General features: G+C 46.1%; 1 protein-coding gene and 1 long non-coding RNA gene across 2 annotated transcripts in view; one reads left to right on the top strand and one right to left on the bottom strand.

Moving 5' to 3' along the window:
* MYH6 (myosin heavy chain 6) overlaps window positions 1-17,267 on the bottom strand; it is a 43,770-nt gene extending 26,503 nt beyond the window's left edge. The window contains exons 1-13 of the mRNA XM_088142223.1: window positions 17,226-17,267; window positions 15,993-16,037; window positions 13,056-13,257; window positions 12,131-12,274; window positions 9,964-10,120; window positions 9,203-9,230; window positions 8,954-9,062; window positions 7,582-7,674; window positions 6,890-6,953; window positions 6,242-6,340; window positions 4,561-4,664; window positions 4,247-4,385; window positions 3,805-3,923 (exon numbers count right to left, since the gene is read on the bottom strand). Of these exons, the coding sequence (XP_087998349.1) occupies window positions 3,805-3,923; window positions 4,247-4,385; window positions 4,561-4,664; window positions 6,242-6,340; window positions 6,890-6,953; window positions 7,582-7,674; window positions 8,954-9,062; window positions 9,203-9,230; window positions 9,964-10,120; window positions 12,131-12,274; window positions 13,056-13,256 (1,257 nt within the window). The 5' untranslated portion in view covers window position 13,257; window positions 15,993-16,037; window positions 17,226-17,267. The remainder of the gene's footprint in view (window positions 1-3,804; window positions 3,924-4,246; window positions 4,386-4,560; window positions 4,665-6,241; window positions 6,341-6,889; window positions 6,954-7,581; window positions 7,675-8,953; window positions 9,063-9,202; window positions 9,231-9,963; window positions 10,121-12,130; window positions 12,275-13,055; window positions 13,258-15,992; window positions 16,038-17,225) is intronic.
* Window positions 17,268-23,070: 5,803 nt separating this feature from the next.
* LOC148215821 (uncharacterized) lies at window positions 23,071-27,830 on the top strand. Its single transcript, XR_015796467.1, has 3 exons — window positions 23,071-23,290; window positions 25,644-25,844; window positions 27,529-27,830. It is a non-coding gene; the product is annotated as an uncharacterized LOC148215821 (long non-coding RNA).
* The last annotated feature ends 2 nt before the right edge of the window (window positions 27,831-27,832 follow it).

Raw genomic sequence — 27,832 nt, forward strand, 5'->3', positions numbered from 1 at the left:
GAAATGATATCAAAAGTGGAGAAGTCCAGATGCCCGGAGGCACTATGCAACTTCTCAGAGTCCAGGGAAGAACCTCCATGGCTGAGTCAAGCCATCCTCTAATTTCCCACAATGCTACAGGGCGCTGCTACACCAGGAGCATTGTGGGACATGAAAAAGGCTACCTCCATCTGTCTTAGGCCCTTTCAAGTGCCAAGTCCTCGCATGGCATTGATTTAGGAATTCCGCTGGCCTTTTCGTCCCTGATCTCTTCTTTATCTTCTGAAAGAACACAAGAGCCAGACTGGATCAAACCAAAGTCTGTTTAGCCCCACAACAGCCGGGCAGGCGCCTCCATAAAGCCAATAATCAGGACGGAAGGGCGCAGAGCCATACATCCCCTAATACTGAAAGAACACCTCAATTTTGTGATTGATACCTTTATCTAAACTCCTAGACCACAAGCCACACAGAGGAGTCAAACCTGTCAAGATGTTGTCTGTGACCGTGCAGTCGAAGGAGTCGGGGCATCAAGCCTACCAGTCTCGACTTTTTTGACCTTGCTCCACAGATGCCCCTGTAGCAATGGCATTTTTGGAACATCTGAGAGCACTTAAAAATAATAGCATGGCCGTAATTTATGGCCGTTTTTCTCAGGGTTATGGTGCCTGAGATAAGAAATATTTCAGTACCATCCACTCCTTCGATTCAGCTTTTTGGATCCCAGTTTCTCATATTCTTCTGGCTGGTGCCCGGCTTTGATGCAGAGCCGGGCGTGCAAGATTGAACCCTGCCTTAGAAGGAGATAAAGCCATCGGCCAGGATCTGCAAGCCGCTGGGTATTTGCGCCCCATGAAGTCTTTGTGCCAGCTGTCGCAGGCATAGCTGAAGGCGGTTGGTAGGACAGGTGGTCCAAGCTTGACTCCCCCCAAATCCGGTGCTTCAGGCCTTCTCCTGTGCCCGTTTTTTCCAAAGAGAAGAAAAATTCCTACGCTGCATTTTTTACAAGCAAAATTCTGTCTTTATCAGATAACCTTGGACATAACAGTGAACTTTGGAGTGTTTCTTCAGAGATTAAGTCTAATAACATTATGGGGTTGTTCTCTTACTCTTAACGAAAGCAAAAATAAGGCTTAGCAGTAATTTTTTTTCTACCCTGCCCCAATGACACGGCCTTCCTTTAGTCTCTAGCCTATGAGTGGAACAGTTTCAGCTCCACTGTAAAATAAATAAAATAAAATAAAATAAAATAAAATAAAATAAAATAAAAATAAAGTCAAGTAAAATAAAATAAAATAAAATAAAATAAAATAAAAATAAAGTCAAGTAAAATAAATAAAATAAAATAATAAGGTAAAGTAAAATAAATAAAATAATAAAACACAACAAAATAAAATAAAATAAAATAAAAATTATACTTTCCCCCCTATTCTGATATCGTCCAACGGCAGCATCAAGGTTTACAGATTCTGTTAAACTTTCCCAGACATGAGTTTGGGGAGAACTCAGATGACCGGCAATGAAAAGGAAGCGATAAGAATGAGCAACAGGGATAGTAACCTGCGTGTTGATTACTCTTCTCCAACTCAGCAGTGGGGAAAGACTTCAGTAGAGGTTAGGCTAAAAGAAGGTTGGAAATCAGATTTCTTCTGCTGGCATTTCATTTCAGTTTCAGCACTGTTTGACTCATATGATTTGGTCATGTCCTTTGTTTATAGAAGGGCTTCCAAGGCATTGATCACGTCAAGCTGTGGAATGTGCTTAGAGAAATGGGAATCCCTGAACATCTCATGCAAAGGAAGCTACAGTATGGACAGAACATGGCGAAACAGACTGGCTTCAGGATGGCAACCGAGTGTGACAAGGCTGTACACTCTCCCCTTATTTATTCATCCTCTATGCTGAGAATATATTGAGGGAAGCTGGATTGGAAGAAGATGAGTGTGGTTTTAAAGTTGGAGGAAGAAACATCGATAACTTACACAATGCCGATGACACACTTAAATAACCGAAAATGCAAAGGATCTGCACGGTCTACTGATAGAAGTCAAGAAGCACAGTGAAAAAAAATGGGACTAAAATTAACTATAAAGAAGACCAAACTAATGGCATCAGGTAGAACAATCAGCCTTAGAATTGGCAATGAAGATACTGAAGAGATGGAGAGATTTTTGCCTTTTAGGATCGACTTTCAACAATCAAGAAAATACACCACAGATGAGTACTTTGTAGGGTAGCAACAAAGAAAAGATATTTAGGTGCCAGGATGTGTCTCTACCTACAAAGAACAGAATCATGTGGGCAATGAGGGATTTCCCTGTACCACTCTGTGGAAGTGGAAGTTGGACTTTGAAGAAGCAGGATGGGAAGAGTATTGACACTTCTGAACTTCAGTGGGGAAAACTGAGAAGACCGTGGACAGCCAAGAAAACACATCAACCCAGAGTTCTCACTCAAGGCACAAATGACCAGGCTCAAATGACCTTATTTCAGGCACATTATCCTCTCTGGAGAAGGCTCTAATGCTGGGAAAAGTGGAAAGAAAGAGAAGAAGAAGATGACCAGCACCAAGGTGGAGGGACTCAGCTGCAGTGATGATGGGCGCATCATTCGAAGACCAGGTTAAGGGCAGATCCCTCTGAAGAAAATCTACCTATGTGGTCATGTGCAGCTGACATTGACTTGATGGCACGTAATCAATCAAAGTCAACACGAAACCCTTTCTGTTTCAAATTTCAGTGCACGTTGATACAATCTTGAGAAAAACCATAGTAGTTCAAGTTGGAAATGTGCTGTTGAATTCCAATATGGAATTTGACACTATATGATGAACTCTTGATTGATCCTGGGGCTCAACCAACAGAATTCTTTGATGTAGATGGAGAGAAATCTACACTCCTAATGGTAAAGAATGGATTGAAGTGATATGTCCTTTATCCATTTTTGAATTGTTCTTATATTTTAAAAATGGGAAGACAGAGCAATGTGCTTCTGTGCCGTATTGTCTTAATAAGTATGTATTAAATTAATTTCATATTAATATCATACGGATCCTTTTTTACTCCCTCCCTCTTATGTTTATATATAGATTTAAGTATAGCTTAATCTCTAATAAATGGGCATAAGCTGGCAGGTGAAAAGCCTTGATTAACCCCAAATATAGTCTTGAAAACTCAGAATCCTCAGACTGACATGTAACCACTGGAATAATATAGTTATCCTCAGCAGTTTTCAGAATCCCATAGCCAGGAGATCTGCAAGGGAGGTCAAAAAAGTCAAAATGGTGGCCACAACCATGTGACTAAAGCCCCCACCCTTTTTTGTACATCACAACACACATTAAAAAGGACAGGGCTTCAATTGCGCACACATGTGCGTGCGCGCACACACACACATGGAGATGTACCTACACATACTTGTGTTCACAGTACATACCTCACTCAGTTATTAAGTGAACCTATTTTCTGGGTTCATGCAGTCCATTAAACCCAACACAGAATGAATGGGCTGGGTTTGCCTTTCCAGCTAAGCAACAACCCCCTCCTAACCAAGATTAAAGTGAATCAGGTTTAGTCTTTCGGTCAACACAGCTGTAAGGTCTTTATTGGACCTGGTTAAGTATCTTACACAAACACAGCTAGTAAATTCTCTACAGTGCCCTCCTTGGTGCTGAGGAAATGCGCCCTTAAGAACGACATCCCAAGGTAGAAGTTCAACAGATGCTGTTTTCTCAAACTGTGCAACTCTGGGAAAAGCTCCACCAATCCCAAAATATCTCCCTGTTGGGTAACTCTGACCAAGTCTAGGGGAAGCAAGCATCCTCACCTGTTGGACATTTTGCCCTTTGGTGACATATTCATTGCCAACCTTCACTCGGGGGTGGCAGAGCCCCTTGACCAAGTCAGCTGAATTGAGACCCATCAAGTAGGCGGATTTATCCGCATCTGGAAAGAAAAAGAAACACTTCCAGCAAATTTCACTGGTGTCTCCCATAAACAAAGGGGGCTTCCCAGCCCTGTGTGTTCTTCATCTTCTGAAGTTTTCTTCCTTCCATAGAAGACCTCTTCTTCTACAACACCCAAAGGTGACCTTTCCCCACCTGTCTTCCTCCAGAAGTGTTGTAACTCCTGGAATTCCCAACCACCAAAGGAATTCTGGAAACCGTAGAGCAACACATTTGGAGGAGGACGTTGAGAAAGACCCTTTCACACCATCCACAGCTTCTCCAGTCCTTTTTCCTTTGCCACAAGGTCCATCTCTCTCTCACCCTCGGTCCCATCTGGCTCAGCCTGTTCCTCGCGCTGCTTCTGCTTGAACTTCATGTTCCCATAGTGCATGATGGCACCCGTCAGTTTGTAGACGCCAACTTTTTCCTCCGAGGTGAAACCCAGGACATCAAAGGCGCTCTGAGTGGATCACAGAGGTGGGGGGTGGGAGAGAGAGACAATGTCAGTGAAAAGCAAAGAGGGAGTGGGTTGCCTCTGTAAGAGCAGACTTGCAAGTCTGGCCTGCCTGACCAGCTACCTCCAGCTTGCTATGCACCCCTGAAAGGTTGGGGAGCCTGAACCCAAAGCCACTTACATCGGTGGCCATCAGCTCCTCGGAGTCATCAATGGAGGCCACCGTTACCTCTCCTTGGGAAATGTAGTGGTAGTCATAAGGGTTATTGGTGACCAAGAGGAGGTCTGTTAGGAGAGAAAAGATGGAAAAGCAGAGAAATGAGCGGCGGTTATTCATAATAATAGTGCACATTTGAAGAAGCAGACTGATGGAAAAAGGGTTAGATGGAGGAACCGATGGGTTGAGTTCACACAACATACAAGAGGTAGTTTGTAGTTTAGGTTCCTGTGGGGATGCAACTGGGAAGAAACATGGTTTCTCAGTCAGTCTTACTGCTGTTCCTTCATATCCACCACAGAGGAACACAAGGAAAGTTTGGATCACCACCTTTCACCACCTGGTACCTCCATGTGATGGACAACAGTTTCCATAATCTCCATGAGTCTGATGGAAGTAGCAGTGCGATACATCTGAAGATTGTGGCGCTAAACAAGGATGGGACGCTGTGGCTCTCCAGATATTGCTGAACTACATCTTCTAATAGCCCCAGGGAGGACAGCTGATGTTCCCGTTTCAAACTGGGCCCATATTTTCTGTGGATATAGACTGGGACCATTCTGTCCCAGCAACTCTATGGTGACGGGTCTTCAGATTGGGTGACGTCCGTCTGAATGTTAAAATACTTGTTTAACGCTGGAGAGGGGCTGATCTTTGCCCCTGGCATGGCTGAAATGTTGTTGGTTGGGTCATTTGGTTCTTCTTTTCATCTTCCTCCACAGGCCACCTTCTTCAATTTGCCCTTCAGTGTTATGGTCACAGAATTTTTTTCCTACTATCTTTCAGGGTAGACCAAACCCAAAGAATTAAACACAACCATAACTATTGAACTAACATACAGGTGATCCTTGTTTAATGACTACTCGTTCAGCTACTGTTCAAACTTACAATGGTGCTGAATGAATGGTAGTTATGACCGGTCCTCGGAGTTCCAGCCGTCGCAGTGGACCTGCGGTCACATGATCGTGATTTTTGACATTCCCTACCGGCTTTCCTTGAGCAAAGTCAATGGGAAAGCCAGCAGGAAGTTGGAAGTTGCGATCATGTGAGGTCCTTGCTTAACAACCTGCACAGTCCTCACTTAATGACAGCAACTAGGACTGCTGGAACTGCCGTCACTAAGTGGCGCGGTCATGTGACATCGTGCTTTACAATTGCATCACTTAGTGATGGCAATTCTGGTCCCAGTTGCCATCATAAACCAAGGACTACCTGTATAATGAGAACAAAATATATGGGAATGCAGTTTGTTCTCAAATAGATTTACCCAATGGTGGAACCGGGATCGGCACACAAGGTGGTAGGGCCAAGTTAATGATGGCTCTCTTTTAAATAGCATTTATTTTTATGCCTACCCATCAAAAAGGAAGGAGGAGGAGGGAGAGGAAGAGGAGATGATCCAGTGGCAGATGCAGCCATTTTAATTTTCCCAGAATGCCTCTGGATCCTAACATAGGGCCTAAGGGTCTTCCGGGAAAATATGATGTGAGGGCTTCTGTTCCTGGAAAGTCCAAAGGGAGGGCTCCCCACACCCCACCACCCACATGGCATTACCCAAATCTTCTTCACATCTGGTTCTGGCCCTCCCCAGTGGGAGTTTAAAATATACCCCCTTCCTACCCCAGAGAAGAACATATAGACTTGCCCAGAAGTTCCGGCTTCTTGTTGGACAAGATCTGGTAAAATATGTGGTAATTTCTCTCAGCTTTGAGCTGAAAAATAACCCGAGATTTTTCCAGGAGATCTAAGGAAGAGAGAGACAGGAGAAATAAACAGATGCTACGTAAAAATGAGAAAATGTAAAGAAAAAACGGAAGAGTCAGAAGATTAACTAAATCGGAATCCAATATGAAGAGATGGTTGATTAAAAAAACATCTGTCAACAGAGGTGCCTATGGGTGGAGAGAGAAGCTAAGGGTTGGATGGAAAGATGTACAGATGTGCAATTAATTAGGTTCTATTGAGTTGAAGGTAGCTGCAGAGACTAGCGCTCACCATCTTAATAGTCTCTGGGAATAATTTATAGCTCTTCCCATAATCTCTTTGATCTCATCCATCCATCTTATCTGCTGTCCTTCCCCTTCTTCCCTGTTTTTCCATCTTATTTTTTTCTAGCCCCGTGATATATAAGTCAGCTTTCCTCAGCTAGACAGAGTCTATAATTGCTAAAATTCTCAACCAGCATTGGTGTTTCAGGACCCCGCGTGCTAGGAGGCCATTAGACCAGACGTTGGTCAAGAAGGGAAGACGGACAGATGGACAAATAAAAGTTGTATTAACCTGGCTGACTTACAAGTCTCAATATCAGCAGATGCCAACTTCCCCGTTGCCCCGAAATGAATTCGGATGAATTTACCCTAAGTAGAAATAGAAGAGTGTAAATCGGTGAAAAGGCCTAGATTTGGATCAAATCCTCCACTCTATTATGGAGTTCACTGGATGGCCTCTGTAAGATGCGAGCTACTTCAAAGTCTGTCTATTCTTGCAGATCAGGGCATGAGTCAGGGGTGTCTGCAGGATTTGGTCAAAAAAGTCAAGATAGCAGCCAGGATGGTGCTACAGAAACTCTGCCTGTTTTTTATATGTGTTGCATGCCCTTCAGTTGCACCGTTGCAGCCACCACCTTGCTTTTTTTGAGCATACCTTGTGGACACACTGGGGTGAATTTATAATACTACCCAAGGGACTGCAAGCATGGGGCAGAAATAAGACAACCAACAATTTGTATTTCTAATCCAAAATAGAGGCACACTAAAATACTACAAGAGCCAGGAGCTCTTGATCCTGGCACAAACAGCAGATTTCTTGCCAACAGAATTTTCTGCCAGTTCAGAAGGAACAGAGGGCATCTTAATTCAGAAATCAGGAAACCCTCCAAATTAGACGTCTTTCCTCTTGATGCCCCTCCATAATGGCCATACTCTCAGAGGGGGCTTCTGTAGATCTTTCTTACTCAAACCTGATTTTCAGATTCGGAGCACTCACAAAACGAGAGGAGTTGTCATTCCGCACAGTCTTGGCGTTGCCGAAGGCTTCTAAAGCAGGGTTGGCCTGGATGATTTGATCTTCCAGAGTTCCCTAAAGATGAACCCAACAGTCAAAACCCAGTTGAGAAGGAGGGTGGTTTGCTTTTTCACCCCATCCCACAGAAACGTTACCTAACCCATCATCCTGAATGAGAAAGAAGAGAATACAAGGGACACAAGAAATCAGCACCAGAATATTGGAGTAGTCAACCTGGTTTCCCCCTGTAAGTTGGGAGGTGGAATCCTGCTATCACATAGTGGCTAGGTGTGATGGAGCTGTCATCAAACACTTCTAGAAAGAACAAGATTGGAGAAAGCTGGTGGCATGGTGTTCACAGGGGACATATGGGGAAGTGAGCCATGATGTCAGTACACAGATGAGGCAAATCACATCACTGGGTCATTGGTATGATAACCTGAAATTGGTGACATTATCATATTTCTGAATTCCCATGTGTAAACAAGAGGATCAAGGATGAACTCAAGAGGCTGTCAGAATTATCATACATGGAGGGGCATATTTGAATCCTACCCCCACCCCCTGGTGTGGTAGGAAAAGATTTCTGAAAGAGTTTTGGAAGTTCTCAAGCATTTGGGTCATCTTTGGAGGCCCGTCTTTGCCCTTTCCAGATCAAGATGGGTGGTTACTGTTTGAGCAAGTCAATGAATCAGATGTGATTCCTCCTTGTCTAAGCAAAGGCCAACCAGAAGAAATGCACCTGGCTTCCACAAGTCTGTGAGGTTTTCTCGCACGAGACAACTCTGTTCTTCTTCTCCTAACCCTGAGGGTAAAGATTAGATCTTATTTTTCAGAATGTTGATTTGAGAGGTTGGGGTTACGTTGTTTAGCTTGGTTAGCTGTTGAGTGGTGCCAACACAGAACGTAGACCCAAGGGAAATTTCCCCTGCTAGTGACTTATCCCATCTTCTAACATCACCCCACATAGTTTATATAAAGCTTGTCCTCAATGCTGTTATTTCAGCAGAGCAATAGCTGGCTGGCTCTAGAAGATGCTAGAGGCCGCTAGGGGTGACCTCGCTTTAGTTATGGTCCTACACTCGTTTTCAGAAGACCATGCCTTGCCTTTCCTCTAAGGAAGGAGAGGAAAAGGGGTGCCTGGACCTTCTCAAGATGTTATTAGCTAAACCCTAAACCTAAAGGAAGAAAGCGCCAGGAGCATGTTCTCAGGAGCGTGCTATGAAAGAAGCTTCTCCACATTGAAGTTCTCCAGATGTTAGACTGTTAGTCCCATCACCCATAGCTAAACACATCTGGAGGGAACCAGATTGGGGAAGAACTACTAAACCCAAAGAACCATAATAAGAACAACCTTGGGGGAGTTGGCAGCCTCTTTCTTGCGGTCTCCGATGGCAGCGATACTGGCAAAGTACTGGATAACTCGTTTAGTGTTGACCGTCTTCCCTGCACCGGATTCTCCACTGGAATGGGGACAGAATAAGGGCGGGGGGCACGGGAAAAGCGTGTAGCTTTCATTTACGACTGCCAAACCATCCGATTTTTAAAAATGAAAGCTTACAGCTTTTAAAACTGTAAACAGAACGTGCATTTTGATACTCACGTGATGAGGATAGATTGATTTTCTCGATCTGGAAGAAAATAGGAGATGTAAGGATGGTGTTGGGATCAAACTGGAGCTGAATTTAGTGCAGTAATTCATCTTTGACAGTGAATGGGTAGGCTGACATCATCCAAGCCTGCTGGAGATCCCTAGTGTCTGATCATCAAAGACTGAACCTTTATGAAAGCGAATGCTACTCTATTAACCCTCTCCCCCCATAAGTTAATACCTTACAGGTAAAGGTGAGAAGATCACATTTGCTAAGTGTGATGGCGGTTGCATTTGCCACAAGATGCATGCAAGATCTGAGAATTAAGTTCTCCAGAGAATAAAAAGCAGGGTCTTGGAACAGGTATGTCATTTTCCAACACACACACACACACACACACAGATTTTGTTCATAACCAACTTTACTGGGTTACTCCCTTGATTTTCAGCGTTCACACAAGACCCCAATCCATTGATTTAGCCCAGGACTATCTGTGGGGGTGTGGGGGTGAAAAAGTCAAGATGCACAACTGAAGTTTTGCTCTTTTGTTATGTGACACGTGTAAAAGAAAGGCAGGGCTTCAACCACACAGTCCTGGCCGACATCTTGACTTTTTCGACCCCTTGGGGACCCCTGATTAATTCAATGGCCTGCGTTCACCCAGCATACTAAGTCCTGAAACAACACATCAAGGTTGGAGTGTTACATGCGTGTTTGAAAATGACCTGGCGGCATCTGCTTGGAGAATGCAGCCCCGGACAAGCTTCCCTACCTGTCAACATGTATTGGTACGCGTTGTCGGAGATCGAGAAAATGTGGGGAGGGGCTTCGCTTCGTTTTTTGCCCCTGTAGGCAGCTACAACCTCCGCGTTGTAGACGGGGAGCCATTTGTAAGGGTTGACCGTCACGCAGAAGAGGCCTGAATACGTCTGGGAAAAAAGCAAAGAGCAAACATCTCGCCCAAAATAGCACGATTTGAAGCAGCCTCTGTACCACCTTCTTTAGGATGTGATTGCACGGCTTGCCCCAACCCAGTGCCCTCCAGATGGGGTGAACTTCATCTCCCAGAATTCTCAACAATGGCCACACTCGCTGAGGAATTCTGGGAGTTGAAGTCCAAACATCTGGGGAGCCGGTAGGTTGGAGAAATTTGGTCCAGCTAATTGTTCAGTGCAGGAAATGTAAGAATAAAATGGGGGTTGGGTTGGGGAATTGTTTCACGTGGCCAGCTAAGAAAATCTGAGATTCCACAAAACACATTACTCAAAGGACCTTTCTCGCTCTATCCAGAAAAAAAAGTAATTTTAAAAAAAGCAGTTGTGACATTCACGAACAAGAAGCATGGTCTGCTCTCCCCAAAGGTCAAGAGTCTGTATGCACAGTTTGCATTTTAAAAAATAATGTATCCACAACGTCCTCCTCCTTTTCCTTTATGTGATATATGTGTACTACGACGACTGCTAATAATAATTGATTAGATGTCTAAGGCCGCCAAGTCAAAAAAAGACTCAGCGTGGCGTGTAAAATTAAATGCAAGCAAACCCCTTGATTAAGGCTGATCTGTCCCTGGCTACCCTCAAAGTCGGCAATACGGTGCCAGTTTAATGGGAGGAAGGGACAGGATCTGGACCTCGCCTTGCGAACGTGGAAATGCCTTCTGGACTCTTCTGCATCTGGGTGGTGGCAACCTATTCCTACATCAGATGTGGAGAAGGTATTTCCCCCCCTTGCTGGGCTGAGAAAAGCCACTAGGTTTGGCCCTCAGAGTGATTTGGAAAGCTAGACTGCTTCTAAGTCAACCGTTTTGGAAAGATGCAAAGATGGGTTTTCTGGCAATTAATGCAGCCAGGACTGATAATTCAGTTTGCAGAGGAACTGAGGGGTGTATTGTGCTGTGCTTGATGTAATGGCCTGATTCATATTCCAGTCCCTAGCAAGCAACCTGAGCAATGTGGGTTGTGTCCGCACGACAACCTGAACCACAAAGGAATCCATTTTTGTTGTGCAAATCCAGCCATGGTTTGGTGTGTTTGCGAACCCAGAAAACTGGACAGAGTTAGCCGTGAGTCAGGCTGTTCTGTCCTAGAGTTTATGCTTGCTTTTTCTGACTTTTTGGTTTTGTTTTCAATGTTATTTGGATTTACTTAGTTATTTATTTATACTCATTTATATGTCAAATTTGGTCACCGCCCATCTCACTAGGAAATGACCCAGGGCGGTTTACAGTAAAAACAAAAAGTAAATATTAATTAAAATACAATAAAAATACAATAAAAACCATATTCATACATAAATAATATCTTATTATTATGCTTTTTGGTTTTCTTTCTGTACGCTTTGTAAACTGCCCAGAGTTCTTCTAGAAGGGAGCAAGTTATACGTACTCTAAAATTAAAAAATCAAACAAAAATAATAAATAAATGCAGACTTTTAGTGGGCCAGTATCTGCCTGGCCTACTCTGCTGGGCTGTTGTGAGAATAAACTAGCGAAGGAGGAAAGCCACAAACATTACCTTAAATTCCATGGGCCCAGATGAATAAATAACTACAATAGTTTTTAAAAAGAACACAACTTTTTCTGGGTTATATTCATAAAGAAGATGACTTACATTCCAGGTGCCTCCCCTCTAGGCCTGCAAGGTGCGGGGAGAGTCAGAAAAGTCAAGATGGTGGCCACAATCTTACGATCGAAGCCCTGGCCTTTTCTATATGCAGTGCAATGTACATTCAGTGCATTTTTGTACAGTGCGATGCAGTTAAAAAGGGCCAGGCTTTGAATGCATGGTTCTGACTGCCATCTTGACTTTTTTGACCCTCCCTCCCTGCAGACACCCCTGCAAGGGGAAGTGAACAGGGATCGTTGGGGGGAGGCTGCTGTGGGGAGGAAATAAACCCCTATTTCCAGCGTGGCACCCAGTGATGAAAGCGTTTTCACTCACGTAGATCATCCAGGAGGCGTAGCGCTCCTTCAGGTTGTAGAGCACGGCCGGTTCGTGCAGAAAGGTGAGCATGGCCATGTCCTCGATCTTGTCGAACTTGGGCGGATTCTGCTGGTGGATGTCAGCCTCCCGCACCGTCACCGTCTGAAAAGGGTCAGGAGGAAGGGAGAGGTGTTGGCCGGGTGTAATGGCCTGTGGGAATGACCTTGGGAGACAGGAGGAAGAGCCGCAGGCTAAACCACCGTCATGCAAAAGGGAACTCAGCCCGCAGAAGGAAAAGGGGTGTGGGAAGAGTCTCAGAAGGGACCCTCCCTCGTTCCCTGGAAAGTAAAGGAAGGAGGGAGAGAGGTGCTTTCAGACTTGCAAGATTGACTCACTGTAACCTGACAATAAAGGTAGCGTTAGTATTCATGGCTAGAACTTCTTGTCTGGACTACCTCGAAGGGCTGACACTGAGCCTCTTCTTTAGAGCAGCGTTTCTCAACCTTGGCCACTTTAAGATGGGTGGACCTCAACTCCCAGAATTCCCCAGCCAATTCCCCTGGCTGGCTGGGGAATTCTGGGAGTTGAAGTCCACCCATCTTAAAGTGGCCAAGGTTGAGGAACGCTGCTCTAGAAAGAAACTTTGGCAAAAGCTAGCAAGGGTGACACTCTGCCAAATCCTGGACTGATTCTTCTGCTCTTCTCATCTCTCAGAAGGTCTCGATGCCTTGATCCCCGTCCTTCAACCTTGGACAAGATCCCACCCTGGCATTTCCTTCCTTGCTCCCCACTCTGCCCCTTCCCCAATGGTAGCGTCACGATGCTCACTGGCTCTTCGGCGTCCGATCCTGACCCTCACCGATACCCACCTTGGACACCCATCTCAACCAGCTCTCCTCCTCCCTCTTGGACCCCCTCTTCCCCACCCCACCCCTCCGCCCACCTTGCCGTTCTCCGTCTGCACGGTGACGATGCCGCTGTCCCGGCTCAACACTTTGCCCTTGACAAACTCCTCTTTCTCGTCGGGCACGAAACATTCGTTGCGGCTATCGAAAGGCCGGGTTTGGGCTTCTAGGCGCTCCCTGTCTGATTTGCGAAGGTAGGGAGCCGCCAGTCCAAATTCGGCCATCGGTGCATCACTCATTCTGTGCCGCAGGAGACAAGAAAAAAAAGAGATAGAGAAGGGGATTTAGAAGAGGAGATGCGCATCCCAGGCTGGAGTGAGTTTGGACAGTCCTGCGGGCACCTTTGTGCTGCTAAAAGATTAAGCAACCTTGACCTAGGGGGTGGACGAGCTCTCCGCACTGAGGTTTTTAAAAGATGGTTATTGTTATTATCGCTATTATTACACTTACATCCAACAGCAAATCCAAATTCACGCATCATTTCCATAGATCACAGGATCTGCTAAAATTAGAGTTATTATTCTTATTGACACTATATATGCACACACATACAATCCTTGTTATCCGTGCTTTCTGTTTCCGCGAATTCGCTTATACGCTTCTATAAAAGTAATCCATTTTTTGTCAGACATAGTCTCAACGTGGCTCTACGTGGCCATGCGCAGTATGGAAAAAAATCTGGCAGCCTTACCGTGCAATGTCGCCACAAGCTTAGGTATCAAGGGAAACCACTGGAAAAAAAATTCTTACTGGATGTACAAAAGAGGTCTGTTAAAGTTTTGAAAGATTCTTTGAGAAGGGACAGAAAGAAAAGATGAGAAGAAATCAAGCTCTGGGACTTTGTTTGAAAGGATGAAAAATCAGGATTGTTAAAAGCAAAGGGAAGGAATATAGGGTTGGCTTATTTGATCAAGGTTAAAATAGATAAGTTGTTATATATAGTAACCCTTACTGGACTTTTGCTGATGCAGATTGAATGATGAGGTTTTTGGATTTTATTTTTAGTTAAGAGGTGAGATATGAGGGGAAGAGAATATTTGTCGCACTTTAAAAGATTTGTCGCACTTTAAGCGATGGTGATACTAAAATTGGTTATACTTGTGAGGAAGGGGGAAATTACTTTCTTTTTCTCTTTTACACTTTTTTACACTTGTTTTCTTTTTCTCCTTTTTTGTTCTTATATTTTTGGTAGTCTGTATTAGTTTTTATTTTGTCTGTCGTCTTTAATAAAGTTATTTGGGAAAAAAAACTAAGGGAAACTGTGTTCTTGTTCTTACAGGGTTGGTTGTGTTAACAAGTCTCTACATCGTTCCAAAAATAAATCATGGGATCTCACTAGGATCAATGCTTCAGTAACCGTGGTTTTTTGTTTCTGCGGGTGGGTTCAAGAACGTAACTCCCGTGGATAACGAGGATTGAGTGTATATATAATCTTTCCAGACTCAATAAAAATGTGATTCATCCCACAGTGAATTTAGGGTTTGAATTTTATCAATAACTTTTCCAAGAAGAGCAACTGACCATTGTTCAACGGTTAAATTAATTTAGAAACTTCCATCATTTGAGCAACTATGAATTTAGTTGCCAAAAGTGAACATGGGATAAGTTCCTTGTTAGGTCATTTAGCATTAGCTCCACAAAAATATGAAATCACCCCAATTTTAGAGCACGTTCTTTTCATTACAATCCTTACTTCTTTGGATATTTTTTTCCACAAAGGCCTAACTTTTTCACCTACCGACCACAGATGAAAAATAATCCCTTCTATTGACTCCCCTCCAACATTTTCTTGAATAATTGTGAGATATTTGCACTATCCTTATTGGAGTGAAATGCCAACCATCTACTATCTTCTCCTGCAATGCTTGTACAAAAGCTGATAAAAAGCCACCAGATTTTCCAATGTTTGCATTTCATATCTTCCATTTCTCCACGCACCCGTCAGCTGGCAGAAAATTATACTAGTGTGAGATTTGCTACCCCGTTGCTGATTCTTCCCCCACTCCCATGGGGTGCTTGTCCCATGGTGAAGTTCGGGGGGGGAACTTGGACCAAACCTCACCACTCCTCACCCCAAGGACTGTACTATTGTTCAGCAACAATACGGTACATTCACTTTGGTTCAGCAAAAGAGCTCCTCCCACCCACGTACATACAGGTGGTCCTCAGTTTAAGGACGAGTCCTGTTCCCAAGGTCTGTCCTTAAGTTGAATTTGTACATAAGCCAGAACAGTATTATTGTATAATACTGTATAAGTAATATTGTGTAATGAACTTGAACCATTGTATATTTAACTCAAATCATTGTGTATTTAACTTGAATGTTGCTACAATAGGCTCCGTTCTTATCTATGGGTCGTCCTTAAACCAGGCGTTCTTAACCCGGGGACCACCTGTATTTCCAGTGTGTGACAAGATAAGATGCCTTAAATTCCCAAGTGGTCAGCTATCCAAATACAAGTAGTTCTCACTTAGCAACCACGACTGGGACTGGCAACTCTGTCGCTAAGTGATGCGGTCATTAATTGAGACATCACATGACTATGACTTATGATTTTTACTGCCAACTTCTCCATTGACCCTGCTTGTCAGAAGCCGGTTCCAAAGCACACAAATGGTGATCACATGACTGCGGGATGCTGTGACAGTTGTAAACACCCGCCTGTTGCGAAGTGTCCGAATGTCAATCACATGACTGCGGGGGCGCTCTGACAGTCATAAATGCGAGGATTGGTCTCAAAGTTACTTTGTCAGCGCCTCTGAACAGTCGCTAAACAGGGCAGTCATTAAGCAAGGTCTACCTTAGTGATGACCTGTGTCTAGCTGGATGGGGGAACCCCTTGGGAATTCCATTGCTGGACTCGGTTTGAGGGCCTCTTGCATGAACAGCTCCAAATGGCGCATTGCTAAACGCACCCACTGCGTCTATCGTTTTTGCGTTCGGAAGAAGGGTTGATCAAGAAACAGAGTCTTACCTTTGAGGACCTTGCAGGAGAGAGCAATGGGGAAAAAAAAGAAGGCTGGGAAAAGAAATAGAGAAAAGTTGAGGGGATAGAAGAATGTTAGGCTTAAGTATCAAAGATTCAGCAAATTCAGGAATCTGAGGCTGACATCTCCCGGCTAAGCTGGAAAAAGCAGCTGGAGCAGCATGTCAGAGGGGGTGGACAGCTGCCCTCGGAAAGCCTGGCCATATGGTGGAGGAAGAGGGGGGCTGTTTGCAAAACTTGGATAGTTTTGGGGGGCTCACCAGGGGAGAACAGCCCTTGGAAGGAAGAGCTTATGTTATTATTTTTATGGCTATTATTATTATTACACCCAAACAGCCAATGTTTCTGCTCCAGATTTCTTCCCCTCTGCAAACAGCTCTCTCCAGCTTCTCCTCAGCCACCCCTCTGTTAATTTTTTTTATCCCAGGGCCCCCCATATTCAACTCTTTATTTTCCATGTTTAATATTGTTTCCAGGTTTCCTTCACTTCTGCCCCCGCAAGCCTACAGGGAACCCTTTCTCAGTCATCCCTGTCTTCTTCTCATCTTCCTGGCGGTTGCTCCCACTGACCCTAAGGCTTCTGCAGAACTTCCTCCTGTGTTCTTGCTCTGCCCGGCTCTCCTCGTTCAGTGCAAGCATCCAGGGCTAAACCCTTTCAGAGGGTCTCTTCCTGCACTCCCTGCTACGACTTCTCCTGCTCTCTCTGGTTCCCTTTCACCACCCTGTCTAGATCTTTAGTCCGCGCTGCTCCCTGCCTGTGATAACTCACGTTGGATGAAGAGCTCGGTGGAGCCCCCACAACCGTGGTCAACAAAGTGCAAGCAGTCCTCCTAAGGATGCTGTGCCTCCATCTTCACAATCCACAGGTGCAGCCCTCTCTTTTTATCCTGGCACACCCCCTACATCCATGCACATCTCCCAAGAAATCCACACCAAAGAGTTTCCACGCTGATAGGACAGAGGTCCTACTTCCACAAAGACGTTCCTCTCACAGGTGTAGGCTTGCACCAACTCCTCTGACGGAGAGATGGATAAAGCCCCCACCACTAGCTTTTTTCTGGGCCCAGCTTGGCAGGAATTTATGAACAAGATTGAACGCATTTTAATGTTTCCAGTCCTGAGTTGGTTGCTTTCATATCTTCACGTGAAAACTCATTTAATGTCTCCCCTTTTTGGATTCATTCCTCCCGGACAGCTTTCCCCCAAAAATCTCATACTTACTCTCTGGAGGTATCTCAGTCTGGAGTCTAAGCAAGATCTGTGCCTTTCATGGTTCCCCCCTTCTTTATATCCTTCATTCCAAAATAGCATCAGCTGCTCCCCCCCCCCCCGGCCTTCCTCCCCTTCCCTGCAGGCCATTACAGCTGTGAGTGACTTGTTGACAAGGAAGCAATGAGATGGTCCTGGGGAAGGCCACCTCTGACCATGAATGGTGCTGCCCTTCATCTCTTCATCTGCTGCCTTTCTCCTCCGCCTTCCTGAATCCTTTGATTCTCAGAGGAGAAATACATTCCGGGGGGGGGGGGGAGCATGCATCACACACACGCGCGCGCACACACACACACACACACTTGGAGGGCGCCGGTGGTGGCTGATAAGTGAGTGGAAGCCCTGCTCTGAGAGCTGCCGAGATAGCAAACTGGAAGACCAGGCAGAATTCTCAGCAAGAGCCTTCTGCAGGGGAGAAGATCATTCTGTAGTCTTCGATTTCTCTTCTTCTGCATGCGCTTTGATGGCTATTGAGTATTAAAGCCCCTTGTGCAAAAATCAAGGTGGGTGCTGTGGGGTTTGGGGCCAAATGTATCCCAAAGACAATACTCTCTCCTAGTCAATGTGCAAGGTAGGGGTTCAGCAAACGACTTTGGAGTTGGGAACCCCCCCACCCCAGTAAATGGTTTATTTAGACTTGGAAAGGGTGCAAGGAAGGGGCAGAATTCCCACCATGGAGGAATGGATTGTGAAAACATCAGAATTTGCAGAAATGGTGAAAGTGCCCGGTTTGGTCAGAGAACAAACCACAAAACCTTTTTCTGAAAGACCGGAAGCTTTATATGGACTTTTTGCTGAAAGGAGAAAAAAGGGAATCGATGATTTATGGATTTGAAGACTAAGAAAGATGAGGACTAAATGAAGGGGTGAAGGGACTTGTAAAATAATGAAGAGGAAGGAAGGAGAAGAAGAATGTAATTATCTGTCGAAAAGAAGGACTGAAGTCATCTTTTCTTAAATCCGGTTTTCTGTTTCATTTCTTTGGGTTTGTTATTATGATACGGAAACTTTCGATTAATATAATTTAAAAAAAGGCAGAGGCACGCACAGAGAGGTCAAAAAAGTCAAGATGGCAGCAACTGTGGGGCCAAAGCCCTGCCCCTTTTTATGTCCCTCCCACTTTTAAAAGGGACAGAACTGCAATCATGCGGTTACCGCCATATTGGGTTTTTACCCCCTGCCCATGGTCACCCCAATGTCTGGGGCAGAGAAAATAACAGGATATTTTTTGGCCCCACCTTTTCCTTCTCCCGTGTTGAGTAGCCCACTAGGTTGAGATAGAGGACTAACCAAGGGAAGCATATTTTTCACAAAGTGTGGATTTTTGTGCTGTGCTGCAAGATAAATGGCGGTTATCTGCTTGAAGGGATTTAAAAACAAACCCTCAGCCCTGGATTAGATCAGTGTTCTCAACCTTGGCAACTTTAAGATGTGTGGACTTCAACTCCCAGAATTCCCCAGCCAGCATGGCTGGCTGGGGAATTCTGGGAGTTGAAGTCCACACATCTTAAAGTTTGAGAAACAGCGACTAGCAGAACATGCAGGAGTGATATTGTCCCCTTTCCGTGATTGTTTGGGGCTGGACTTTCAGAGACAGAATGGGGTGGGTGGCAGACATCTACAGTTTTAATTTTCTTTTTATTCTCCCCAGAAGAGGCTGGATATTATTGTCAATAAAGATGATTTTACAGGCTGGCTTTAAATGCTCTCCCATTTATTTCTGTGTTTGGAAAAGCCTTTTGGAAAGGTTCCCACTCTGTAGACGGTCGGGGGGCCAGGGGTGTCCACAGGGGGCGTGTCAAAAAAGTCAAGATGGCGGCCACAACAACACCATCTTGCACCACCTTTTTAAAATATGCCTCTAAGAACATTTAGAGCAAATCTAAATACTATTAGTCATACGGTTACTACTAGTAGTAATGCAATTTCTTCCTGAAAGCTTTTCACCCCCAAGCAAGATGCCAGTGAGAGGGACATTTTGCTCACTGGCAACGTTTTGAAAGAACAGGCTTTGCTTCTCTCTCCCCAAAGCAGCTTGTATCAAATAAACTCTTGTATAAAATAGAATAACTTGTATAAAATACAAAACTCTTGGTGCCAGAGGCTGAAAGGTCTGACTTTTGCCACTTCAGCCGTGACTGGGCAGGAAAGATGGGCATCGTGACAGTGAACCCCACTCCCCAGTTATCCCATGCCCTTACGGCCATCCAGTTTGTCCATGGAGCATGGGTTATGGAACCCTTTCCCCCCATCCCCCAAGCCTTGGGCGCCTCCTAAATCCAGCCATGCCACCATCAACGGAGGGCAAGGTTGGATCTTTCCAGAGGCTCAAAAGAAATGCTTCAATTTGCTGGCTGATGCCAGCCGGTTGGCATCACCCTGTTCCCTGTCTCTGACCTTGGGCAGCCAAGCAGGTTGTTTAAGGGGACAAGGTCTAGCGAGGGCAGGCTAGGCTGGTAACGGGGAGCTGGAATTAACTCTGCCCGAACTCTCTGCACGTCACCTCCCTGGTCTTTTGGATCTGGGGCTGATTCTCAGCTGCTCTTGTTGACCACCGAGGGAGGGTTGGAGAATGAGGACAGGTGTTGGGAGCTGGGATAAACCCAGGGGTGGAATTATCATGGTGGGAGAAGAGGAGCATTGAAGTCTTGGCAAAGTTTGGAGATTAACACCTCCTTTGTTTGTTTCCACCACTTTCCCCCTTGTTGTGGTAGGACGGCAGGGAGAGAAACATGTGAATCAGTGGAGAAAAAAGAAGAAGGTTGCTTAACTAGGGGAGAAGGACAAGGGTTTAGGAAGCCCGTGGACTCCCAACTGGGAAAATGAGATGCTGTGATTCTTTACGACTAAAACGAAGAGACTTCTTCCCAGGTGCTTTACCTCTATCCTTTCCCTTCGTGAGTCTAGAGATGTCAGTTTCCTTTGCGTAGAAGGGCAAGGTTCTAGCCCTCACTGCGGATGAGATCCTGCTTCGCCCAGGCTGCTTAACTAGGTGAGTTGGATTTGCGCCACGTGCTTACATTGGTTAGTTTTAACCTTGGTGAGGATCGTTGGGGTGTTTTTGGGCATGTCTTGCCAGTCAGGTCCATTGTAAATCTGGTTTATGGCAATGTGGCGGTGCAAACCCAGAACAGGGGTTAATTCCACAGCTGAGTTTAAGCTGTGGTGTGAATTCAGCTAAGGCACGGCCAAGGGGAGGGCGCAAAGAAGCTGTGATCGCGGGGACAGTGCACGAAATCCACCCCTTGCTTGCTGTTGGCATCAAAACCAAGGGGGAAGAAACTGCAGGGGTTTGCTGCCCAGAATAAGTGGCATGGCCCACCCAGTTTGGAAATAAGAAATTACAGCTCTGAGCAAAACACACATGGTGGGGGGCGGGGGGAGGGACTAGCAACCTAAAATTCATCCCAGGAGCAGAGGGCACCAGATCTGAGTGTCAGAAAAACAGACGACCATTAGAGGGGAATAAACAATCGGTATTTTTTCCAAGGAAGTTCGTTTGGGTTGGACATCAAGAAAACCAATGTGTTGGTAGATTGTGGCTTGTGTGCTGGGCCAACATGTGGCCCTTCCCAACGATCAGAAGTCTATCATCAAACAAGAAGGGCGAGGTCTAGATCTTCTCCAAACACGCTCATAAAATCCTCAACCCATATGGCCAATGGCCGTGGATGATGGAAGTTATGGATCAGCCTGCCAGTCAAAGAGGCTGGGCAGGATTTTTCTCTCACCGGGAGTGAGAAAGAAAGCAAGAACATCTCTGAGCACGTGCTAAATTTGTTCCCACATATTACAGGGGTGTCCATGGGGCATGGTCGAACAAGTCAAGATGGGGCTGCAACGGTGTGACCCAAGTGCCATCTTGACTTGTGTGATCACACCATGAGGTTAGCCACATAGTTGCCCGGCTCAAAAATTCCCCAGGACAATGTCTGGGGGCTAGGATGAGAGCTTCAGTTTGGGGAGCAGGGCGCTGTACGGACTCTGGGCTTGGTATGTGGGAATGTGACATTCCCGAGCTCTGGGAAATATCTGTCTTGACGCTCAGCTGCTGCTGACAGCTCTCCACTTTTGGCTCCCGTCCTGGAATCTCATCCTTTCTATATTGAGACAAAAGGAATTAAGGAATAGCTGGCAGGAAGGTAGCGGCTGGTGAGGGTGGGGGTGGCTGGGGGGGTTAATGATCTGGCAGCCTGGTCTCTTCTGTTCGCCTGAAAGAAAAGTGCCCGGGCAGGAGACGTTGGTGGGTGGAAATAAATTTGGCTTTGTTCCTTGAACATAAGGTCCACTTAGTTAGTATAAAGTGGATATTCAAAACAACTGTTATCCTGAGAGAGGTGAGACATTCCAGTGATTTGGGGAAATGAGTGTGCGGAGTCGGTGTATGTGGGGCGTGCGTGTGATAATGAGACTGTGCAATTTGCAGTAGAATCGGAGGAGTTTGACTGATTCCCCATTCTAGGGGGGATCATGTCCCCTACTCTGAAAAGGGTCTTCCTTCTAGCCTCTGCCAACTGGCCCTCTTGCCCACCAGCTCTGATCCCACAACCAAAAAGCTCAATGGAACCCCATATTCTTCTGGCCTACCTTCAAACTGCTCTTCCACTTCTGACCTGGGGTGCTAATGTTATTTATTAATGTTATTTATACATACCTCATGCGCTACCACATTCCTCACAGCTATCCATCAACCTTGCCCCCCACCAAGGGCTGTTCAGGTGACTCTCAGGTCTCCAAAGATCCCCCCGTGTCCCCACCACTTCTGCTGTTTCACCTGAACTAACAGATGAATTCATTAGATTGATATCCTGATCCTGCCTTTCCACCAAGAACATAAGGTAGCACATGTAATGTCTCCACCTCCAATTTTCTGCAAAGGCTGAGAGATATTAGCTGGCCCAGAGTCACTCTCTGAGCTTCCCTGAATGAGATGGGCTTAATTCTCATCTCCTTGGTCATACGTTGGCACCTTAATTGGGACACCCCAGTGGCTCCCCATTTTCAAACCTGGCTTCCCTGTCCTCCATGTCATACTCAGAGCACTGATAGTATCTTGTCTGCATCCCCAGGCATTGGCAGTAGCCCCAACTGTTCATCAGCTTTGCCCACCCATGTTGGGGCATCTGTGAGGGGGTCAAAAAAGTTGATGGGCCCACGACTTTGCATTTAAACCCCTGCCCCCTTTTTTCATGCGACGCATGGCTTTCATTATGCAACAGTGACCCCCCAATTGGATGCTGTTGACCCCAAGCCAAACTCCCCCAAACCCAGCATCATCATAGATACCGTCTGCTCAGATTGGGCCTGGCCCAAAATATCCCACCTCTGTTCTACTTCTGCCTCTCTGCCGCATTCCAGCAACGTCCCCCATCAGTTTATCCAAGTTATTTTCCTCTCTCTCATTCTCTCTCTCTTTTTAAGTTTCCAAAGATTTGGTGCACCTGCTGAGACACAAAGTCTCCCATCACATCATTCATTCAATGCTGGCTTGTTTTTAGATGGGTTAGACAGGTGGGGGGATAAAGAGGCTGAGCATCCAAAAGGGTCCCTACAAAGCCCCTGCCCGTTTCAAAACTTCACCGGAATCCTTCTTTAATCTGCCCCACCTCTGCCCTGCTTCTTCCCCACCAGCTTTGAGAAGGCAGATGCAGCCCCATAGAGGGGTCCGGAAGGAATGACCCCATTTGGAAACCAAGCAGTGGGCTCCAATTCTGGGTTTTGTGGGAGGGGACCTTGGCCGCACCGCATCCTTTCTCACATACTCCCTTTTGCAGATCATACCCCGCCAGCAATTACGGCTTACCCGTTAAGGGCAAACAACCCTTTTCTCTTTGGGGCATTACTTAGGGGGTGCAAGGGGTGAGCAAAGGTCTCCCCTCTGTTCCCACTTCACGGACATCTCCTGCCTTCTCTCCAAAGCGCCAGCAGGGAAGAAGGAGCCCATTTTCCACAATCCCTTTCATCTGAAACAAGAGGAGATACACGAGAACTGGGGTTTGGATATCCCACCCTAGCAGGTACACCTTGTACTGGGAATTTTTTTTTTAATATAGATGCATGTATGGGTCTATTGGGAAAAGAAAAGCCAAGTGGGGTTGGGAGAGGGGAGATTTAGGGCAGGATGAGAGAAGCCCTCTTAATAACCCTGCTGCTTTATTTTCAGTTCAGTTTGCTGCTTGATTTCCCGCAGAAGCCAAGTTAGCAAGAGAGATGGGAAGGAAAGAGGCTGTAATGGTGCAACAGGGGATGTGTGTGTGTGTGTGTGTAAGAAGAGGCAGAGTTTAGAGCTACACAGGGCACTTCCTCACAGGGGCTGAAAAATGAGCTCCATTCTGGATTGGACACCCTGGTTAGAAAGTCATTGGATTGGATATCCTGGTTAAAAAAAGAGAGGAAAATGTCCATTTGTCCGGTGACTGGTGGGGATCAACGTGGCAATGCATTTTTAAGTGCTGGGTAAACGTCTTTGTGATTCAGCTGTTCTCTCTCAGCTGGGGCTAAGAGGGTCTGCATTTATAAATTAGGGGGCTTCCCCAGATGAGGTTTCAATGTCTTTTTCCCCAAAGAGAAGGCAGACTCCTGTCTTTTCTTGCTCTGCTTCACAAGGAGTATTTTTTCAGTTTCTAGGGCAGTGTTTCTCAACCTTGTCCACTTTAAGATGGGTGGACTTCAACTCCCAGAATTCCCTAGCCAGCATGGCTGGCTGGGGAATTCTGGGAGTTGAAGTCCACCCATCTTAAAGTGGCCAAGGTTGAGGAACGCTGCTCTAGAAAGAAACTTTGGCAAAAGCTAGCAAGGGTGACACTCTGGAGTGGCTTAGTGGTTGCAATGGGGGGATGCCCCACCCTGACCTCCAACAACCCTTCGCTGAAGCACCCAAACTCTGGCTGGGTGGACGTGCTTTTAAACACGTGCGCACCCATCTTCCGGCAGAACGTTGAACGCATCTTTAAAACACCCCCCTGCCACTTTCGTGCTGCAGTGCCAAAATGGCAAGGAGGGGGCTTCTGTACCCTGACGATGCCGGTTGCAGGGCCTGCATTCCTGGAGCGGGGGGCGTTGGCTGCAGAGGTGCTTCCCCTGGCTTTTCTGCCCCCCGCATGGAAAACAGCGAAAAAACCCATTTCTCCATTCCTTTGCTGGCAAGAGGAGCAGCTGGGGGGGACAAAGGGAGGGTGCTGAACATCTGCAGGAAGAATTGCTCAGAGGATGCCAGGAGCCCAAGAGCGTGGCTGCTTTGGGGCCCGCGATCCCTCCGTGCCATTGGAGAAATGAAATCCGAAGATCTGTGGGTCCTCTGCAGCCCATCACGGGGACCTCAGAAGGTGCTCCCCACCCATCCTCCCTCTTCCTCCTCTTGGGTTGTCAGTATGGACAAGCAGAATAGAGCTCCAAAGAGTGGTGGGTGCCAAATACTTTTGGGCCAACTCTGGGCTGGCGTTGTGGCGCTGAAGATCTCATTGTGTTGCGCAATGAGGGAAGATGCTCTTAAGGCTGGCGTCGTCGTGAGGGCAGGCCCTTGAAGGGCAGCTGGCGGACCATGCTCCTGGGCACTGTAAGGTTCTCGGCTACTCAGAAAACTTGAAATCAGTCAGCAACACAAAACAAGAGACTTCAAGCAGGGGCTTCTCTAAGCAGCTTTTTAACTGGCCAAGCAAAAGTCTGGGTGCCCACACCATGCGCTAAGAGAGAGCAGGGTGGCACACCCTTGGAGACAAAACCACAGCCTTTTGTAGTATTTTTAAAAGGGCAGAACTTATTACCATTATAACGAAGATGAGTTTTACAACCAGTCAAAGAAACTTAAGCAGAATACATTATTCCCCGCCCTTGTTTGCCTACATCAGTGTTATCCAAATTTGGCCACTTTAAGATGAGTGGACTTCAACTCCCAGAATTCCCCAGCCAGCCATGCTGGCTGGGGAATTCTGGGAGTTGAAGTCCACTCATCTTAAAGTGGCCAAGTTTGGACGACACTGGCTTACATTAACTCTATTCCCCGCCCTTGTTTGCTTACATTAATTTAAAGGAGTTCCCCCTAACTCTTATACCTTATCAGTCCCTGCAGACCCTTGTTCTGGGTCCTCCTTCCCCTTGTCAGGCCGCAGACTTAGTTTCGGGAGGAGTTTCCTCATTATCTGGGCTAGTTCATTTGTGGCTTCCTCCTGCAATTTTGCTAAGTGCTGTTAGTATTGAAGCTTGGCTATAAAGAACTCTGCGCATGCTCCGAAGCTATGAAGTTAACCTTGCCAATTTAGATATTGGTTCATTGCCAGTTTAGATATTGATCCCTTCAGCACAATCACCACTGTCGATGCAAATATGCGTCTTTTTCTTTCTCTCCCTGCCTCTGTTTCCCTCTTGGACAAGCCGAGCAGAAACCCACCCAGAGCTACTGATGTCTGGCCAGCGCAAGTCAAGGGAAACAAAGCCCGCTTCCCAGATGACGTGATTCGCTTCAGCCTATATCTCCGTCATAGACGGTTTATGGAGGGCGGATTTGCAGAGTGAGGCGTCACAGTAGCTGGATAGAACCTCCATATGCAGAGGCTGTCTACCCTTGAGTACCAGGTGATCCGGGGAAGAAATGGCTGTTGGGCTATCGCTATCATGCGCTGTTTGGCCACTGTGGGAAAATTGTTGTGGGGCTGGATGGGCCTTTGGCTTGATGCAACAGGACTATGGTTAGGTTCCCCCCCAATAATTGCCAGTTCTGCATTTTCTGTGTCATCTAAGTTTGTTTGTCCCTCCCCAACATTGAGCAGCTTCAGAATAGACCTTTCAAAAGACAGAAGTGACATTAAACTGGAAGCAAGGCGGATGGTGGGAAGAAAAGTGAGTTTCTGTTTGTAGGAGATTTCTGGAAAGAATTAAATGGGCATGGTGTACCATGTTCGAGTAAGTCCTGAGTTCGAATCCCTTCTCTATCTCTCTGCGTTTTCAGGAACTCAGGGATCTCTCATTGGAACTCAGTTCAGGGGGTTGGAATGAAGATAACAGTGAGAGGATATATAAAGGAAAAGAAGGCCACAACGTTTAATTTCCCATACGGTAGAAGAGAGAGAGGAGGAAAAAGGGGAGAGAGGAGAAGCAAATCCCAAGGGTTAACTGCCCTATGGGTGATTTTGCCTTCTTCTGCAGGCTGTAGCTTGACTCACTTGCTCGAGCTGCATGGCACTTGGCTCACTTTCTCCCTACCGAGGCTGGAAGAACCCAGCAATGGCTCTTTGTTGTAGCAAAACCGCCCTAGAAGGAAAGGACCTGTCTGACATCTTTCCAGCCTCAAATAGCCTCGGACAAATGTCTTGGCTCAGACGGGGAGTTCAGTGGACCTGCTCAGGAAAGGCACCGTTCGGTTTTTATTTTTTAATTAAAAATACCTACCAATCGCCACGCGCCCCCCACCCCTCCTAAGTCCATTTTAATAGCAGCGACCTATTAAATCTGCCTAATCAGGAAATCCAGCCTCAGACAGTCTAATCTATACATCGGGGTGCTTTCATCTTTCCTAATCTCCTTGTGTATCAGACTTAATACTTTCTGATCCCTAATCAGGCTTGCTTTAATCTCATTTGCACATATGCATATTTTAAGCTGCTTTTTGCTTATCAGGCAACGCTCCTGTCTCCATCTGCAAATTCTGCACGGCAGCCAATTTCCGGGCCCTTCTTCCCCAACCTGGCGCTCTCTCCCACGGGCCTGGGGCAAGACTGGCTGATGGCAGGAGGTTCTCCAACCTTTAGCCAGCTCAACAGATCCCCTGATCAATGGTCTGACAGTTCAGATCAGCTGAACAGGTGACAGGTTAAAAACCAAGTCGCAGATTTTGTTTTCAAAGGGGCCCTCTTTGCAATTCGCCAGCCCAGAGTGAGCGTACCAACAGAGCAGTGGGGTATAAATGTCATACTAAATCATAAGAAATAAATAATAGGAATCCTGGCAAGGACAGGGAATGGTGGACGGAGAAAAGCAGAATTGGTGTTTTTTCTTTCACGGCGGGAATGGCGGCTTCGTCCGATGGGTACAGCCTCTGAAAAGATGGAAAGCCTGCTTTTCAATATGTGCCCAAAACTGGCATTGCCAGTGACCCACAGTGGCCAATTCAGTGTCTCTGGGTAGCCGCAGACGGGGCACGGATTCCATACTGCCCTGTGGCAACTGGCATTCCCATATGACTGGATGGGCAGCCCTGCGTGGCACAACTTGGTCTAATCCTTTAAAGCCCCCCAGAAATTCATTCTTTTATTTTTTTAAGCTTCTCCCCATGATGCTGGACTTGGAGAAGCTGAGATAAAAAGGCTTTCAAACGAGCTTATCCGGGAGATGAAGGGGGAAACGTCAGAGTGAAATTCAGGAAAAGCTTCTGGAAAACCACGCAAACTCTGAAGTCTGTGTTCAAATTCTGGAGGAGGCCCAAGCAACCACGTATTTTTAAAGTTGTCAGAAGAAGCTGCAGTGCCCGAGGCTTTTTTCTTCTCTCTTTTCTGAATCTGGTATCAATAAATTCCATCGATTTGCTGCCAGCCTGGTCAACTTTTATATGTAGTGTAGGATGAAGG

This window comes from Python bivittatus, unplaced genomic scaffold, assembly GCF_059951505.1.
Source record: "Python bivittatus isolate LINGU-HERP-01145 unplaced genomic scaffold, Pbiv_v1 ctg000370_np1212, whole genome shotgun sequence".
NCBI classification, from domain to species: domain Eukaryota; kingdom Metazoa; phylum Chordata; class Lepidosauria; order Squamata; family Pythonidae; genus Python; species Python bivittatus.